The 16,161-nt window shown below is 53.2% G+C and overlaps 1 protein-coding gene across 5 annotated transcripts in view; it reads right to left on the reverse strand.

The window, feature by feature from the left end:
• The window catches only part of SMG6 (SMG6 nonsense mediated mRNA decay factor), a 103,173-nt gene that overhangs the window by 48,327 nt on the left and 38,685 nt on the right, over window positions 1–16,161 (reverse strand). For all 5 annotated transcript variants that reach the window (XR_014855713.1, XM_085078234.1, XM_085078232.1 and 2 more), the window contains exons 11-12: window positions 3,656–3,772; window positions 2,996–3,164 (exon numbers count right to left, since the gene is read on the reverse strand). Coding sequence is in view for 4 of the 5 variants with exons in the window: in XM_085078234.1 (XP_084934360.1) it covers window positions 2,996–3,164; window positions 3,656–3,772 (286 nt within the window). In the remaining variant the exon portion in view is untranslated. The remainder of the gene's footprint in view (window positions 1–2,995; window positions 3,165–3,655; window positions 3,773–16,161) is intronic.

Genomic DNA, 16,161 nt, shown 5'->3' on the forward strand with positions numbered 1-16,161 from the left:
ATGGAGCTTCTCGCTTGGGTTGAATTCAAGCCTGCTGAGACCCCAGGTAGGAAGAGAATTACTGCCAGGAACCAAGGTTCATTCCCAAGCTCCCACCAAGAAAAGAACCCCGAAGACACAGCCTCCTGAGCCTCTCATCCCACTCCACGGAGCCCACTCCACATGGCTCACATCCATCTGCCGGCTTTCGGCAGCGCTCACCCCTCACACCTTTCCCTCCGCCTCTGTCCAAGGGGGAAAGCAGCGAGCTGAGGAATTTGGTGTGGGGTTGGTTTCGTGGTGTTTTTTTTTTTTTATTGTAAGGACTCAAATCCAGCAGTGTGATAAATGCATCCGAGCTACAATTAGGAAGATATATAGCATCAGAACGCGAAGGTCTGGGCAGCGTGGTGAAACGCGGGCTCTCCAGAGCCCCAGCTATGTTTCCCATTATGTAACCCTGGTCATGGGCAGACAGCCAGACTCCAAATGAAAAAGAGACTCTGGCTTGGCACCGTTTCTATTTTCCTATCCTCATTCGGGGTCAGCGCAGTGTCATACAGCTGCAGAGAAAGCTCCGGGGATTAAACCTGGGAAAGACTCCAAGACCAGGACCCGGGTTCAAGTACCAGCTGAAAGCAATAAACCAACTGCCACAGCTGGGCTGAGTTTAGACGTTCTCAAAGTCCCCCAGCTCTCTCCTGTATGAAGAGGGAGAGATTGTGAACATGGCGAGCGAGGCCTTGGGACACACAGCCCTGGCTGAGCCCTGCCAAGCTGCCCTGCTGGCCACGAGCCCAGCCTGGCATTCTGCCCCCACATGAGCTGCACTTTGATGTGAGCTCTGGGCTCCGAGTGGGCTGCCAGGTGGGTACGAGGCTTGTTTTTTCCAGAAGCTTTAGCACGTTCATGGCATCCTGCAGAGCGTTGCTGTGCTTCAGGGGATTTCTACTGTCCCTTTTCTGTGCCCACGCCATCACAAGGGGCAAGGAAAGTGGTTTAAGAGTATCCAACCAGCTTCTCTGTTGGCAGTGGTGGGACCTCAGAGCACATCCCAGTGGTGGGAGCATGTGTGACACGGCACAGCCCCTCACTCAGCCCTGCAACTTGGCATCTGCACTCACTCTTCACATGCTCTCCCCACTCCCGAGCTCACCCTGCCCATAAACCTTGGCTTACTCCACCACGCCTGCTGCTCTGACCCATGTTTTCCTTCTAAACTCCTTTGAAGCTGCTCCTATCTAAACCCCTGGACTTGGTGGTTCTACCTGGTTCCTGAAGAGCTGCAGGGCAGCCAGCAGGCTTGTGTCAATAGAGAGCTGAAACACTAACCCAGTGCTCTCCTTTTCCTTTCCTATCCCCAGGGCAAATGCTGTAAATCCCAGGTCATGCCCAAGAGCAGAGCTGATTTTCTGCTGATCATCACGACCTGCATCTCCATGGAAGCTCAATCAGGACACTGTCCCAGAGTCCTGGACCACCAACACCTACCCATACAAGAGGTCTGGGCTGGAAGACCAGCCTGGCTAAGGCGAATTCTCTATGTGAGCCAAAGATCACCAGGATTGAGGAGCTGGGAGCCAACATGGGCCAGGTGGGACACGATGGGCATGGTGGGACAGGATGGGCATGGAGAGATCTCTGCTACAAGACAGAGACCCTCATTCCTCCACTGAGCACATGAGGACCTTGTGGAGTAGAGCTCCCAACCTATGCCCACCACACCCCAAAGAGCCCTGGGGTGGGCTGCCACCACCACCACCACCTTCTCCCACCCCAAGGGGCGAGCAGGACCCCACACCTGCTCTGTCACCCGGGGGGGGATACAGTCCTGCACCCTGCAGGAGCAGCAGCAGCTCATCCCGGGGCAGGCGCCGAGCGCTGGCTGCATGAACCCAATCAGAAATTCCATCTCCAGGCTGCCCGTGGCCAAGGGCTCGGCGGCTCCCTGCGCAGGCAGCGCGAGGAGAAGGGGGGATTGGTGCAGCCAGCTTCACGTGACGGATCCCAGTTTGAGTTCCTGCCCAAAGATGGGCAGCAGTTCACATGAGCAGGCAGCGGTCCCACACCGAGCAGCCGACAAACAGAAAACAGACTCCATCTCCACAAAATGAGGCCCAGAACTTCCTGTGTGAGATTTCCATTTCCTCAGCCAAATGAAAAAGAACTGGAGTAAGAGGCAATAAACCAGGAGAGCAGGACTGGACCTGACGCACGGAGCGGGGACCCATTAATGGTTAAGCCACTTTGCTGGATTACTCTTAATGCGCCTTCCCATCACCCTGGGTTCTGGCTCCTTTGGATTAACAATAAGACGTGATTTCAGGCTCTGGATCCGGAGTACCGGAGGCAGATGGAAAATCCTGCGGGAAAGCAGCTACGGAGCATGCTCAGACGCTGCTTCGCATACTCCATACTTGGCCCCTTCACTCAATTTTCTGTCCAAAAATATGCAAATTGCCTAGTCCGCATTATGGACTAATGGGCTGAAATCGGCCAGTTTGGAAAATTAACCCTTTTGCATGTTGCAGAGTAGGGACAAGAGGTTTTGGAGGCAGAGGGGAGGTGACTTTTGGAGCTCCAGGAACAGGCAAGCTACTCCAGGCTAGCCCAGCCCAATCAAGGTTGGCCTGACTCAGCCAAAAAAAGGTAACAAAATGTTTATGCTTGAAATGGAGTTCCCTCTGGTCCAGAGGAAGGCCCTGCCTGTCCAGCTGGCTGAGCCAGTGGAACACCTAGAGGAGGGGTATCCCAACAAAACCAGATGCACATCCTAAGCAGAAAGAAAAAATCCACTTCATAAGCCATCTTCTAACACATGGAAACAAAGGGCATCCACCAGGCCCCCACAGAGACCCTCCAGCCCCACTCAGACTGTGTCACCAGGGGTGACACTTCCCAACATTCCCTGGTCAGTGGGCCGTGCTCAGGTCACAGCCAGCAGTAAAGCATGAGCAAGCGGGGAGAGTGGCACGAGGAGATCAGGCAGGGAGCAGAAACCAGAGGGTGCACGTACTGTTTGGGGAGCTCAAGAGATGTTGGAGGAGGATTCCAGGTGTCCGGGTGGCCAAGCATCCAGTCCGACCAGACCTTCACACTGGGCAGCAGCTCCTTCAGGTCCTGGGGCAAGGCAGAGACCTTGATGTCGTCCTCCTCATCCTCCTGCTCCATCTCTTGTGGCTGAACTGCAAACACAAGATGTGAGAGCTGAGGCAGCTCACCACAGCCAGGCTCAGGCAGGGACTGGGAAAGTATGACACAGATCCCAACATCCCAGCCTTGGACGCACGAGGGAACAGCCACAACCCACAGCAAGCACAAAGATAGATCTGTTCTCCCTAAACAGACTGGCCTGGAGAGCAAGCCAGGGTGTTTGTGATCCCTTTTATTGAGGGCAGCCACTGCACCAATCACAGAGATAGGATTCCCAGGTCCCAGTTTTAGGAAGTTTCCCAGAAAGCATGGCTTGAGTCCATCCCTTTCTTCCAAACATTTCTGTCTGCACTCATCAGTGGCTTTTCTGCAGCTGATCCAGCTGTAACCTGGGCAGAGCTTGGGATGCTGGGGGAGAATCCTAAAGTCCCAACAGAGAGGAACAAAACAGCAGGGAATGAAGGCCTGACCCCCACGAGGCTGCCATGTGGGCCCTGCATAGATCCTGCTGGTTAGCCCTTACCTGGCACACATTCCCTCAGCAGGTTGGTGCACCTCCTCACCAGGAGTGCAAACATGGAGAGCCCCAGGGCTGTGGCCTGTTCCTGGATGACGGAGCGGCAATCCTCAGAGATGCACTCTAGGAGACAGAGAGGGTTTGGGTAAGATGGTCAGTCTGGTTTCACCTTCACAGCCTCCCTTTCTGCATCCCACGAGGGGCAGGGGTGAACAATTCCCTAATTCACACCTGTCCTGGACCTAATTGCACCATGTAGGGGTGGAAAAGGTGGTGAGTAGCTGCTCTGGAGAGGGAAGAGGCTGCAACCACCCTGCCAACACCATGCCCAGCCCCACGGCATGTGCTGAGCCAGCTGGCACCATGCTGGCACTCAGGGCTCCCAGCACAGAAGCTGCTGCTCGGGGCTGATGCCTTCCCCTGAGGAGGAGGGTATGTTTAAGTGTTAAAAGGGTAATTAGCTGCATGTTTGATCTCTGTCCCTGCTGGAGTTTTAACCTCAGCAGCTGAGGAGGGGGCTCCTCCCATTAGTTCAGCAGTCACACAACAGCCTGTCAAGAGAGCTTAATTGGAACTGTTACTCAAGGAGATGCCACACGACCACAGCTCTTCCAAACAGAGCCGGCTCAGAGTGAGAGCAAAACCCCCAGCACATCTACACCCAGCCAGAAACCACTTCTGAGGCTGCTGAGAGCAGCGGGGAGCTGGCTCGAGGGAACTGCCTGGAGCCGGGCGTGGGTTAGGCTGGGGAGGCAGGAGTGCTGCAGGACATGCCAGCCTGCCCCAGAGCTCCCCTAAAGGCAGCCTCTGCCCTCCCATCCCTTCTACTCCCCATTCACATCCTCCCAGGATGGGGGGCGAGTGGCTGGCTGGGGAGAACCAGCAGCATGAGATACACCCACACACTGTGGGGATTCCTATCCGTCGGTGCTGTTTGCTCTATGCAGGATGCTCCTCACTGGCTTGCTGCAGGATCAGGGATTCCACCCTGAGAACAGCTGCCCCAAGCCATGCAGGGGATTTTTACTGACTCTGACTGAAGCCCCAGTGCTGGGATGGGAAGGCAGAGCCCCCAGAGGCCCCCAGGCACCTCTGCCCCAGACATCAGCACCAGCTGCACATCAGCACAGAGAAGGTGTTGGGAGCTGAACTGCCCAGATGTGGTAGAGCAGGGATTTTGAGCAAAGGGCAAGAGGATTAGAGCAAGACACTGAGATCCTGTTCAAGCCAGAGCTAGCAAAACACCTGAGGTGCAGAGAACAACCAGTGGGGGTTTTAAGGACAAATCATTTCAGAGCAGTGGGGTGGGAGGTTAAAAACAACCAGAAAGAGATTAAAACACACCAAGAAAACACAGGAAAAAAAGAAGGAGGAACATCTGTAGGCTTGATTGACAGTTATTACAGTTGTCAATGAGTTCAGCACCCAGGTGGAGACCACTGAGGGTAATCCAGGGTGGCACCAAAGGCACCTGGCAGCTGAATGAGGGTGCTCTGCTCCCAGAGCCAGGGCTGAGCTGGTGCCGCAGAGCAACGGTAGGAAGTGCTGTACTGCAGGGGCTGTCAGCTTTTGGAGGAAACATAAAACTAAAGATGTGACCACTCTGGGACAGTAAATCTCTTTCATGAAGCCTTTCCCACAATTAAGAGTGTTAGTCCCAGTGCTCTGGCCACAGTCCAGTCCAAGAAATTACAGTCGTCTTCCCTGCGCTCCCTCCTCCTGCACTCGCGTGAGATGCTGGACTGTCTTCACGTCTTGTCTTAAATGGACAATCAACAAGACCACGGTGGTCCAGCTGCCACACCTGAGTCTGCAAAGCCCCTGGGAGGTGAAAATCCCTGGGCATTTCAGCCAGGACCCCCACATTCTGAGTGGGCAGCCCCTGAGACTCCAAGCCCTGTGCTCAAGCCAGACTCATGGTGACCCCCAAACTTAGCTGGTGCAAAAGCTACATCCAGAACAGGCAAAGCTAAAGGTGTTTGTGAAGGTGAGGTGGGTGAGCACTCCTATTTCAGGGTGTATTTCAGCAACTGGCTCCAAGGGCTGGACCAATGCTCTGAGGTGGCTGTGGCCAGGCTTGGTCCCAGCCCTTCCCACTGTCACCGGCAGCTCTTGCTGCAGGCTACAAGATCCTCAGACAACATTTAACAACCAAAATATGGTAAAAAGTTTCTTGCACGTGGGTAGGTTTCTTGATGGCAGGTACAGCTGTCCATCAAACCTCCTGTGCTGCTGCAGACACGAACCATGTGCCTGGCAGCTCATAAAGCTACGGTGCTCTGATGTACCCCAGTGATGCTCAGCCCTGGTACTGCCTGCAAAGCTGCAGGTAAAAGCAATAGGACACCCACATTTAAGGGCTGTTGTCACACAGCTCCAGCTCAGCTACCATGGGTGTTGTCAGCTCATCATTAAACTCATAAAATGCACAAAACTCCCCCAGTCCTGAAAGTTCATTCACCGGATGAGCTCATCAGCCTCATTCCCAGGAGGCTCCCCCAGCAGGGAAGGACAAACATCCAGGTGGGTGCTTGTTGGAGACCCCTGAACATGCACCAGCAAAGGCCCTTAAGAGCTTAATTGTAGGACAAAAGAGGAAAGCACCATAAATCAGAGAAACTTTCTCTCTGTGCCTTTTCATCACTTTCCTCGGGAGGCTGGGAGCTTTAGCTTTCCCTGAGCTGGGAGCCAATGGCCAGAGCTAGCAGAGGCTGTGGGATGGCAAACAAACCCCAGGCTACCCCTGGCCCAGGAGACAGACAAGGTGAGGGTGTTTAAATAGAAACTTGTGGGATGCTTTGAGGGATGGGCAATAAGGAAACCAACTCTCTGCACCCACAGCATGCAGTGCCTGAGCCTACCCTGGCACTAAGAGGAAAATACTTCGAAGAGAATATGTTGAAATGAGGGTTGGAGCAACAAATCTGCTCTGGAGCCCACAGGGCATCATTACTTCTGAGCTGAGCAATGGTCTGTGCTGCTGGTAATGCACACTAAGACACAGACTTAACGGAAGGAGATGTTTTTGGAGGCTGGAGTGACACTCAGGTCATTTCTGTCCCTGCAGTTGCACAGCACTAGTAAAAATGGGGATGCCAGCTGCCATAGAGCAGGCAGAGATCCTGACTGCCCCAACCAGGGCAAACCCTGTAATTCGCAGATCTGTATCCCCATATCCACAGTGGGTGCAGGAGAAGCACAATGAGTTTCAGGTCCACAGGCAACCCTGCAGGCTGTCACCAAAAGCCTGGTGACACAGCCTTCAAGTGGCATCAATGGCACCCCAACAGCTAAAGCTGCCACAAATCCACTCCACTTCCTCCCCTGAAACCCCAAATGGGGCCATAATCAGATAACCCTCCCAATTCACACCCAGCCAGGCTGCACAGCTGGGGCACACTGTGGAGATGTCAGGCAACTGTGGAAAGAAATCACACACAAAAGAAGGTGCCACGAGGTCACAAGCTCTGAGGTAGCTGGAGCTGTGGCTCCTCCGTGCCACCAGCAGCCACAGCAGTGCCACTCCACAGGAAATCATCCAGCACCACCAACCACAACGCGTTCCCCCTCCACCTTTCTCCCCTTGTAACCCAGCAAACGTCCCTGCTAATGCCAGCCCTGGATAAACAGCTCCTGTCACGTCAGCTCTCAGCTCTCGCCTGCGCAGCCACCCTGTGAACACAATCACTCAGCTCAGCGGGCTCTGAAATGTCACCTCTCAGCTGTGCCACTGCCTTTGGAGGTGCAGCGGGGGTGGTGAGGCAGGTGGGCAAAGCTGGCACTGCTGCCTCAAGAGCTGCTTGTTAAACCACAACCTAAGGTCAGACCTCCAGCACTCGCAGCCAAGACTGACTCAGGGTAAATTCACACCCTTGTCTGTGTTCTGTACCTGCAGCCATGGCAGGGAGCTGAGCTGGCCTGAAAATCCTCATTTTGGGAGCTTTCTTGACCACTTGTAGCCCCACATCAACACCACCAAACTCAGATCCGTGGGACGTTGCACAGGGCTAGGAAGGAGCAGGCGGAGCATTTTAAAGAAGGAGTGTCATCGAACACTTTGAAATGACAGTGATTTGTACTGCCCCACATTTCATAGGCTGAATGTGCCTCAAAGAGATGTCGTTCTGCACCAGAAAAATAAGTGAGAGCCCTGCAGAAACCTGCAACCCCCTGTGAAGGTCAGAGGCTGGACAGCCAGCAGGACATGAGTTCTGACAGTTCTGAGCACCCTGCCCGACACTTGCCACTTGTCAGCCCCTTTTTCCAGTTGGCTCAAGCTTTGCTGAAGTTTCCATGCTAGGTGCCTGTCTCAGCCCAAACTCTCCTGAAAATCTTCAGCCAAAACAGCTTGGCCACTTGTGAGAATGAGGCTAGGAAACAAGATAGTGGCTTACTCCTGTTTGTAAAAAAAACACTTACAACCTTTTCCTCGTGCTAATCTAGCAACTGCAAATCCTGGAACGGGGATCTGAGATTTTACTGCGGAATAACCTTTTTAACAGAGAGTTTTCCTGTCCTACTAGAAATCTGTCCGCACTTGGCCAAGCTATAAACATCTGAAAGACAGCAGTTTTTCCATATTCAATAGGAATTCATTTCAACAGTTAAAACCTGCTAAGATTTTCACCTCCCTGAGCATGCTCCATCTTCCTACCTACCTTCATCTAACCTGTGTTACAGAGCAACTGCCCTGCTCCCACCCAGCACATGGGTCCTCTGAAAAAATGTCCTTGCACGAGTGACTGCTGCTTGCAGCGAGCTGGAGATTGGACCCAGACTCCTCCAACTGGCGCCCAGGCTATCTGCTCTGAAGCAGAGCCCAAAGGAGAGAGAGGGAGAGGGATGGGATGGAAAAAATGGGAGCTGATGAGCATCAGGCTGCAAGAACAGAGTGAAAGCAACTGGGAATCAGGGGCGGGTGGTTTCTCTGAAGATCAAGAAAACCGGCTGAGCTGCAGAAGAGTCCTTCTGTTTCTTTGCGTGTAGAAAAGAGGGGTTTTTTTCCAGCTGAGGACTGGGCTGCACAGAGTGCTGTTTTCCTACAACGAGGCAGTTTCCTGCAGGGATTGCAGGGAGCTGGATGGATCAGCAGCTGCAGCGCCCTCTGCAAGCACCTACCTGGGCTCTCCCAGGCTCTGCGGGCTCTGCTCCCACCCAGCTCACAGCAGAGCCCGAGCCAGGACTCCTGCAGCCATAAATCTACCTGTTCCACAGGGGGAGAGGCTGAGAGACAGAGAGAAAGGGGACTTTTGTACCAGGGAGAAATTTGTGTTTCTCTGAGAACGTTATATTCATGGAAAACATAAACCAACTGTCGTCAAAGTCGTCTGAGCTCAGGAAATGGAGCGGCCGGGAGAAGGCTGCCATGTGGCCGGATGTTATGTATTTCTAATTAGTGCTATACATCTTTCAGCAGCGAGTGTCCTTTTGCTGGGAAACACAACGCGCTGCCCTTGTTATTGTAACTGTCAGAGAGTGCTTAAACAGATAATCTCCAGGAAAAGTGATAAACACATCCCCTCTCCCACTAGGGTGTGCAAAACAGCAGTGCCAAAGCTTTATTAGGGCAGCACAACCAGCCACAGGAAATGGCAATGGGAAAAGAGCAAGGAGCAGCCGCCTCCGAGGACGGGGATTTGCTGGAGGAAGTTTCTCGTGGCTGCTCGAGTGCCATGTGCTGAAGGAAATCCTGCGAGGGACAATCGGGGCACAGCGAGTGCAGGACACGTGGGGTGCTCACAGGGATGGGGCAGGGGGTGAGGGTGAGGGCTCCCAGCTGCTCTGCTCCAAACATGCCCCCAGGAAGGGTGGAAAGGAGCCACAGCAATCCCTGAGCTCACAACAAGCAGCAGACATGCTCCTCCATCCATCCCATTCCACAAGAAATGCTGAACCTTCCACAAGCCAGCAAGTCTCAAAGGAGACCAGATTCCTTTGACTCAAGCAACTAGCCAAGGGTCAAGGGGGCTACAGTGGGACAGTTTCCATGCTGGCCTCTCTGTCCTCACCTGAGCTGTGGCTCCAGGCTGGGAGGCACAGAGCAGTGCTGGCAGCAGGTGATCCCAGCCCAGCCAGCGCAGCAGGGATGTGCTTTGCTCGCGGGGAACAACAGCTGAACCCACCTTTCCTGGTGACAGGGTGAAGGACTGCATGGGAAGGCACTCAAAAGAACGAACAGTTCCATGGACACAGTCCCAAGGATGACATAACGGGCTGGCCAGGGGACACAGGAGCTGCAGGAGCTCTGAGTGCAGGGCTGGGGGCGAAGGCACCCGGCTGATGTGTCAGCACATCGAGAGTGGAGGCACAGACAACTGATTCACCAGCTGGCTGCTGCCCTGCGGGGAAAGGACCCGGGTTGGTCACCTCGGAGCTGACACCACCTGAAGGCAATTCCTTCGCTCCCTCACCGCTCAGACACAGCTTTCCCCGTGAGTCACTGCCTGCCAGACACAGCCCTGGCTGGGCTACAGGGGAGGAAATGGGTGAGGAGAGCCCTGCTGCTGGCTCAGGCTGGTCCTGCTGGTGGAGAGCACACACAACCACGGGAATATATGGAATAGAAAGCTGCAAAGCGAGGGGGATGCTCACAGCTGTGGGGCATTTCCCCGACACCCCCGTGGCAGGGGAGCTGTGAGTCACTGGCACTCCCAGCTCTGGGAACTGGCGAGTCACACACGCACTCATCTGCCCCCAGAGAGAGAGCCTGGGAACCTGGAGGCACTGCTCAGCCCTGGGAACGATGGGCAGCTTTCCTGGAAGGATGTTCCCTGACTCTGAGCAAACAGGATGGCAGCCCCAGCCCTCCCAGTGCTGCTCACTCGCTGAGCTGAACATCACCACCTGCAGCAGGCAGGGCTGAACCCCTCCCAGAGCACAATTTGGATTTTAGTAATAACCTGGATGCCCCCAGTCCACCTCCCTGTACTGGGGGGGGAGGCAGGAAGGTCCTGGGAGGGTCTCAGTGGCAGCAGCAGCACCGGGGAACTCGCTGCACGTGTTCCCAGAGCAGCTGGGGCCGCCCAGGAGCCAGCAGCTCCCTCTGCAACCCTGACTTGTCCGAGGGAGGGAAGGAGGGAGGCCTAGGAGGTGAGGAATGCCGGGGGCCTGGGGAGGATGGAGCAGCTCTCCCTGTGGAAGCCATTAGATATTCAACACTTCATTTGTTTCCAGCCGTCCTGGACTGCAGCGCTGGGCTCTAGGACGGGAGGCTCTTCTCTGACGTAACCAGGAAGCAGCTGCAAAATTAAGGAATCCCTCATGACATCATAAAAAGGGTCGATGGTTTACAGGGGAAGGTATAAAAATTAATGACATATTCCCACCCGAAGCAGCGAGCCTGCCCAGGAGCCACAGGGGAAGCCAGGCTCTGCCCAACACGAGGGGCTGCCTGCCCCAGACAGCTCTGTGCTGCCAGCTGCCTTTGGCTGATCCAGGAGCTTGTCCCTGCCTCTAATTGTCCCTAAGCCCAGGCAGGGCTGGATCCTTGCACCTGGGGTGCGATAACCAGTTCAGTATATCCTTCCTGACCCTGATGAACAATCTTTAAGGAATGACTTTAGTGACAGCTTTCTTGTGTACTCGGGGCTGGCCAGGAGTCAACGACAAAAAACAGCATTGTGAAGTGACTATTAACAATAATAACTTAAGAAGAAGTTATTAGTTTCCACAGGGAAAGCAGACACGTGCACAGAGTGTCCCCAACACCCCAACTTCTGCAGCTCTGGAAGACCTGCAGGACCTGCAAGAGGAGGCAATGGCGGTGGCACAATGTCCCTCCCCACCACGCAACCTGGGCCAGGTCAGAAAGAATGACATTAGCCTTGAGGACAAGCACAAAGCCATTTCCACTCGAAAAGGGAAAAGGATAGTGGTTTAAAATTAACTACAGCCTTTTCCAGGAAATATCAGTGGAAAGAAGCAGCCATTTTTAGAAATGTTATTCTCAGAAATTTCCTGAAAAGACCCATCAGTCAAAACACAGATTGAAGCCATTTCCACTTGCACTAAGCAGCACTTTGGAGCTCTCCCTCCACGCTTGGGGTGCTTGACCCAGCCAGCAAGGCCAGGATGCTGCTCTGCCCCCCTGACCCCAGCGAGGCTGTGGGAGTCAGTTTGGGATGTGGGACAGCCCATCCAGAGTCACAAACACTCCCCCTGCCTGGGGAGGCTCATATATCCCACCCCAGTTGTCCCTAGTCACATTTGCACCGAGACACACCAGCCTCTGACCATCACAGCTGGGACAAATGCACCTCCAGGCTCACCCAAATCTGGAGAATTGCCAGAGAAACTCTCATTTCTCAGCACTGCCCTCACCAGAGCTGCTCCAAGCGCAGGAGCTGACATTGGCACTTGTGACACAGGCACAACAAAATCCTCACTTGCCTCAAGGCTTCACAGATCCCCAGAGCCACAGGTTTGTGCTGCCAACAACTAACAGCAACGTGCATTTGACCCGTCTGGCAGCTAAAAGGCTGGCAAATCCAAATGTATGCAACTCCTGGCTGGCTCAGGAGGAAGCGTGTCCCTTCAAGCTGGCATTCCATCTCATCAGCATATCTATAGCTCCAGACCAGCCTGGCACCAGCTGTCTCCTCCTGTGGAGGGAATATTTGCTGTAAAATGCACAAGCAGGATGGCATTGAAGATGCTGCAAAGGCAGAAAGGCCCAAAGGCGAGCAGGGCATCCAGATGAAACAGGGAACGCTGCATGAAAGAAGAAAAATTATGGATGATAGAAATGAAAAAGGGTTTTAGGGGCACTGCAATGATGCAGAATGATAAAAGATAACCCCTGATGGCCTTTTCTCTGTCTGCACAGATCTGTCAGCCCTTTTTGAAGATGCCAGAGCTATGAACCTCACCAGTGAGGAGCTGGAGAGCCTGTCTGGGTTACACAGCAGCATGGCAAGAGTTCCCAGCATCCCCCCAGGAGCTGCGTGGGCCCAGCCATAACCATGTCAGATGTTATTTACAACGGGGAGGAGGTGTGAACAGGGCTTCCCCAGGGATTTCCTCTAGCCCCGAGGGAAGCTTTCTCAGGACAAATAACAGCAGCAAATAACAGGCAGCGTTTTGCACCCCTGATGAGCCCTTGCTGGGGGTGGGCATGTCCTTGGCAGCAAAATGTGAGCAGACAGCCTGGAATTTGCTTCCTTGGGTGTGAAGGAACCTGGGTGAGTACTTGGAGCCTGGAGTTAAAGCCCATGAGAGCAAGTGCCTGTAGACAGGAGAATTCAGAGAAAGGAGCCTCTGATGGGGCAGGAGCAGCACAGTGTGGAGCTCCCATTTCAGCACATTCCCTCCTTTGCTGCTCGTCCTCTTACAGCTTCCTGAGGGTCCGGTGGGGTGGTTTGCAAAGCAAATGCCAAGACATGAAGTGAAATCCATGCCCTCCTTCCAGCTCTTCGGAAGCAGGAAATCCCAGGGTCTTCATCAAATGCTTGCAAGCCTGAACTGCCTCCTCACCTCCCCCTCCAGCCCTGCTTGGTCCCTCCAGCCTCCCTGGCTGATGGCAGTGGCACCCCCAGCCCCAGGACACCCCACCAGGAAGGGCACAGCCCAGCCACTCTGCCTGTAGCCATGCTTACCTAACACTTTCCATTATAAGACCTTGGTTTCAGTTCCTAAGAACTTTGCCAAACTTTAACCATTTAGGCTGCAATCCTTCATGCCAAAAGCTTTCTTCGAGCTAAATTTATTGGGAAAAATTCAACTACAAAGGTTCAGCCATTTGCCAGAATGAGGTTAGGGAAAATATATTGTTCTTCTCAAGTTCAAAATTCTTCGACCATTTCAGCAAAATCCCTAGCACCTTCACACTTGGAGCAGGAACCAGAAGTTTGGCAGGGGACAGTGGAGGGGGTCTGGGTGTGCCTTCTGCCACCTCCATCCTGCTCTGCCAAGGTGGGGCCCTGTGGAAATCTGGGTGCTCATTTTCAGACAGCTCTCTCAAGCCACTCCACCCGAAGCAGCAGCTGGTTTATCTGCTTGGACAGAATAAACCAAGCCAGGTGAGACACTGCAGAGGGAAAGGCAGGTGGAAAAGGGGGATGAAGCAGCCCCTCTTTCAGCCCCTCACTGCTCTGCTGGCACCATCTGGGGCTGCTCTTCCCAGAGGATCCCAGCCCCACACATCAGGCATTCCTGCCTTGTGTGGTGCATCCAGATTTACGTGCCAGCCGAGGATCCCAGATGAGGTCAGCCTGGTTCCATGGGGGAGCTCGCTTTTCTGAAAACTATGGAAATTACACAGGCAAAAAAACTCCCAGAACACCAGACTTGGAGGCATCTATGCAGCTTCAAGTCAACTCCATCACACTTACTCACCATAAAGCCGTCCTAACGACACATCACTTTTTTTCTCCCCTCAAGGTACCATTTTCAGTCAACAGAGAAAATTAACAGGCAGCAGAGACCCTCCTGCAGAGTGTTCTGATGTGCTGAAATGTGCACGTGTTCAGCAAGGCTGAGGGCTGCATGACAAGGTCATTGTTTGGGGGATTAAAATGGAGAACTTGATTCCATTCTTTGCCTTGGTCCTGAACTTCTAAGGGGGATCCAGAAGTGCTCCCAATGCATGTGGTCACTTATTTTTGTGTCCCTCAATTGTTGGCTGGCCATGGTGACACAGAGAGGGTGGAAATTGTAGACACTAGGCAACTCTGCTTTGAGTAGGATCAAAGGCAGATCCTGAAGAATCACGTTTTTAGGAAAACTCCATCCTCCTGCATCTCACTGTGGGCAGTCAAGTGACTAGAAAACCTGGTATCTTCCTTAAGCTCAGTTCCCCATTGGTACCTGTTAGGTGAAGAAAGGTATCCAAATCCAATCTTTGAGCACAAACCAGTGAGTTTACACTCTCCAATTATTTGGACCTGAATCTTGTAGCTCTTCCTACACTCCAGTGGCACTGAGCATGACAGTAACACCTAATCAGTGACTTCTCTGGAAAACTCCCATGAAAAGGGAAAGAAATCTTACAAGCAAAAGGACAACAGGAAAATTGAGCCTGGCATCTCTTTGCTATGTCATCATCTCGTCAATCACAGTAGGCTTTATCTGCCTTACACCACACCTCAAGTGCCTTCAAGGCTTGCTCTGTTTGGAAACAACCCCTCAAAATGCTCCTCATGAGGATGCAACCAGATTCACCCACCAGACCTCTCGTGGTGAACGGGGGCTGTGGTCTTTTGCGGCAAATTTGGAAAAAAATTCAGCTCCAAGCAAAGGGAATTCTCAGGTGTCGAGCGAGCGATTCCCTGCGGGAAAGGCCACGACCACAGGCACAAACCCACAGCACGCAGAGAAACCACTCCAGGAAGTTTAACATCCGAGCCCCCCTGCTAGAAAAATACGATCTCAGTGCTCCAACAACTCACACGGAGCCGGAGCCTCGGGTCCCAACGCACGTGAGATCTCACACTGGCGATGGAGCCCCCGCCACGGCACTCAGGAGCTAAAGAGCCTGAACCCTCCACATTCCTTAACAAGCACAAGACATCACGCTTTTATGCCAAATTCCTCTTTTCCCCTGTGATTTGAGATAGGATTGGCACGACCAACACATTCCCTGCAGCTACTGTTGCTGCAGCATTCCCAGCATGGCCATACAGAGGGAGAGGCTGTGCTGGGGGGTGGTGGGCTAACCCTGGGGTGCCCCAGCACCCCTTTTGTTTGCTGCTGTGTCTCCTGGCAGGAGGACACGAGGGAGCTATGGGCTCCAGCACTGTTTCCTGCAGAGATTTGAAAACCTGTTGCAGTTCCAAAGCGAGCTTCGATTTCACTGTGACCAGCAGCTCAGAGACTCATAGTTACTATACAGCCGAATAAAATATTTTTTCATAAATTTAACGCCAGCATGTCTGTGTTTGGAAACTTTGAAAATCCATGTTGTATGGTTTACTGCACTGGAAAAGGTGCCAACAGAGTTTCAAAGGAAGGGAAGTGTATAACTGTTTCCTTTCAAATGCATTTTCCAATGGGATCCATTGAGGGAAAAGGCTGGAACTAACTAAAACATTATTAAAAACTGTTATGAAAAGAGACAGAGAGATGGAAAAAGATAGACAAAAACTCCAATACACAGCCGAAAGGGAGGGAGGGAGACAGGCGGCAAGAAAGGGGATATGGGCAGAAAGACACTTTGGGTGGGGAAAATGGGGCGAGACGGGGAGTTTTAACTGGCAGTCGCCCTTCGTGGTTTCATATTGTTGCAGATCAATTGATCAGCATCTCAAGTGCTGCTGGCCCGGTGGCACAAGGCGAACCACAGAGTTGGCTGCAGGCGCAGCCCTTGCGAACTGCTGACCTTCAGTTTTCAAACCAAAAATATTCCTTGGGAAACGGTTACACCAGGTCCCAGCCCCAGGGCTGCCAAGCGAAAAACAAGCACTACAGACCTGAAGGAACGCCCCGAGTAACTTACACCAGAGCAACAACCAGGGCTAGTAGCCTGAAGTAACTCCCTGGTGTGATTCAACCGGCAGGAACCGCGCGTGACATGAGTG

The sequence above is a fragment of the Lichenostomus cassidix genome, chromosome 19, assembly GCF_008360975.1.
Source record: "Lichenostomus cassidix isolate B80296 chromosome 19, HeHo_3.0, whole genome shotgun sequence".
In the NCBI taxonomy this organism is placed as follows: Eukaryota; Metazoa; Chordata; class Aves; order Passeriformes; family Meliphagidae; genus Lichenostomus; species Lichenostomus cassidix.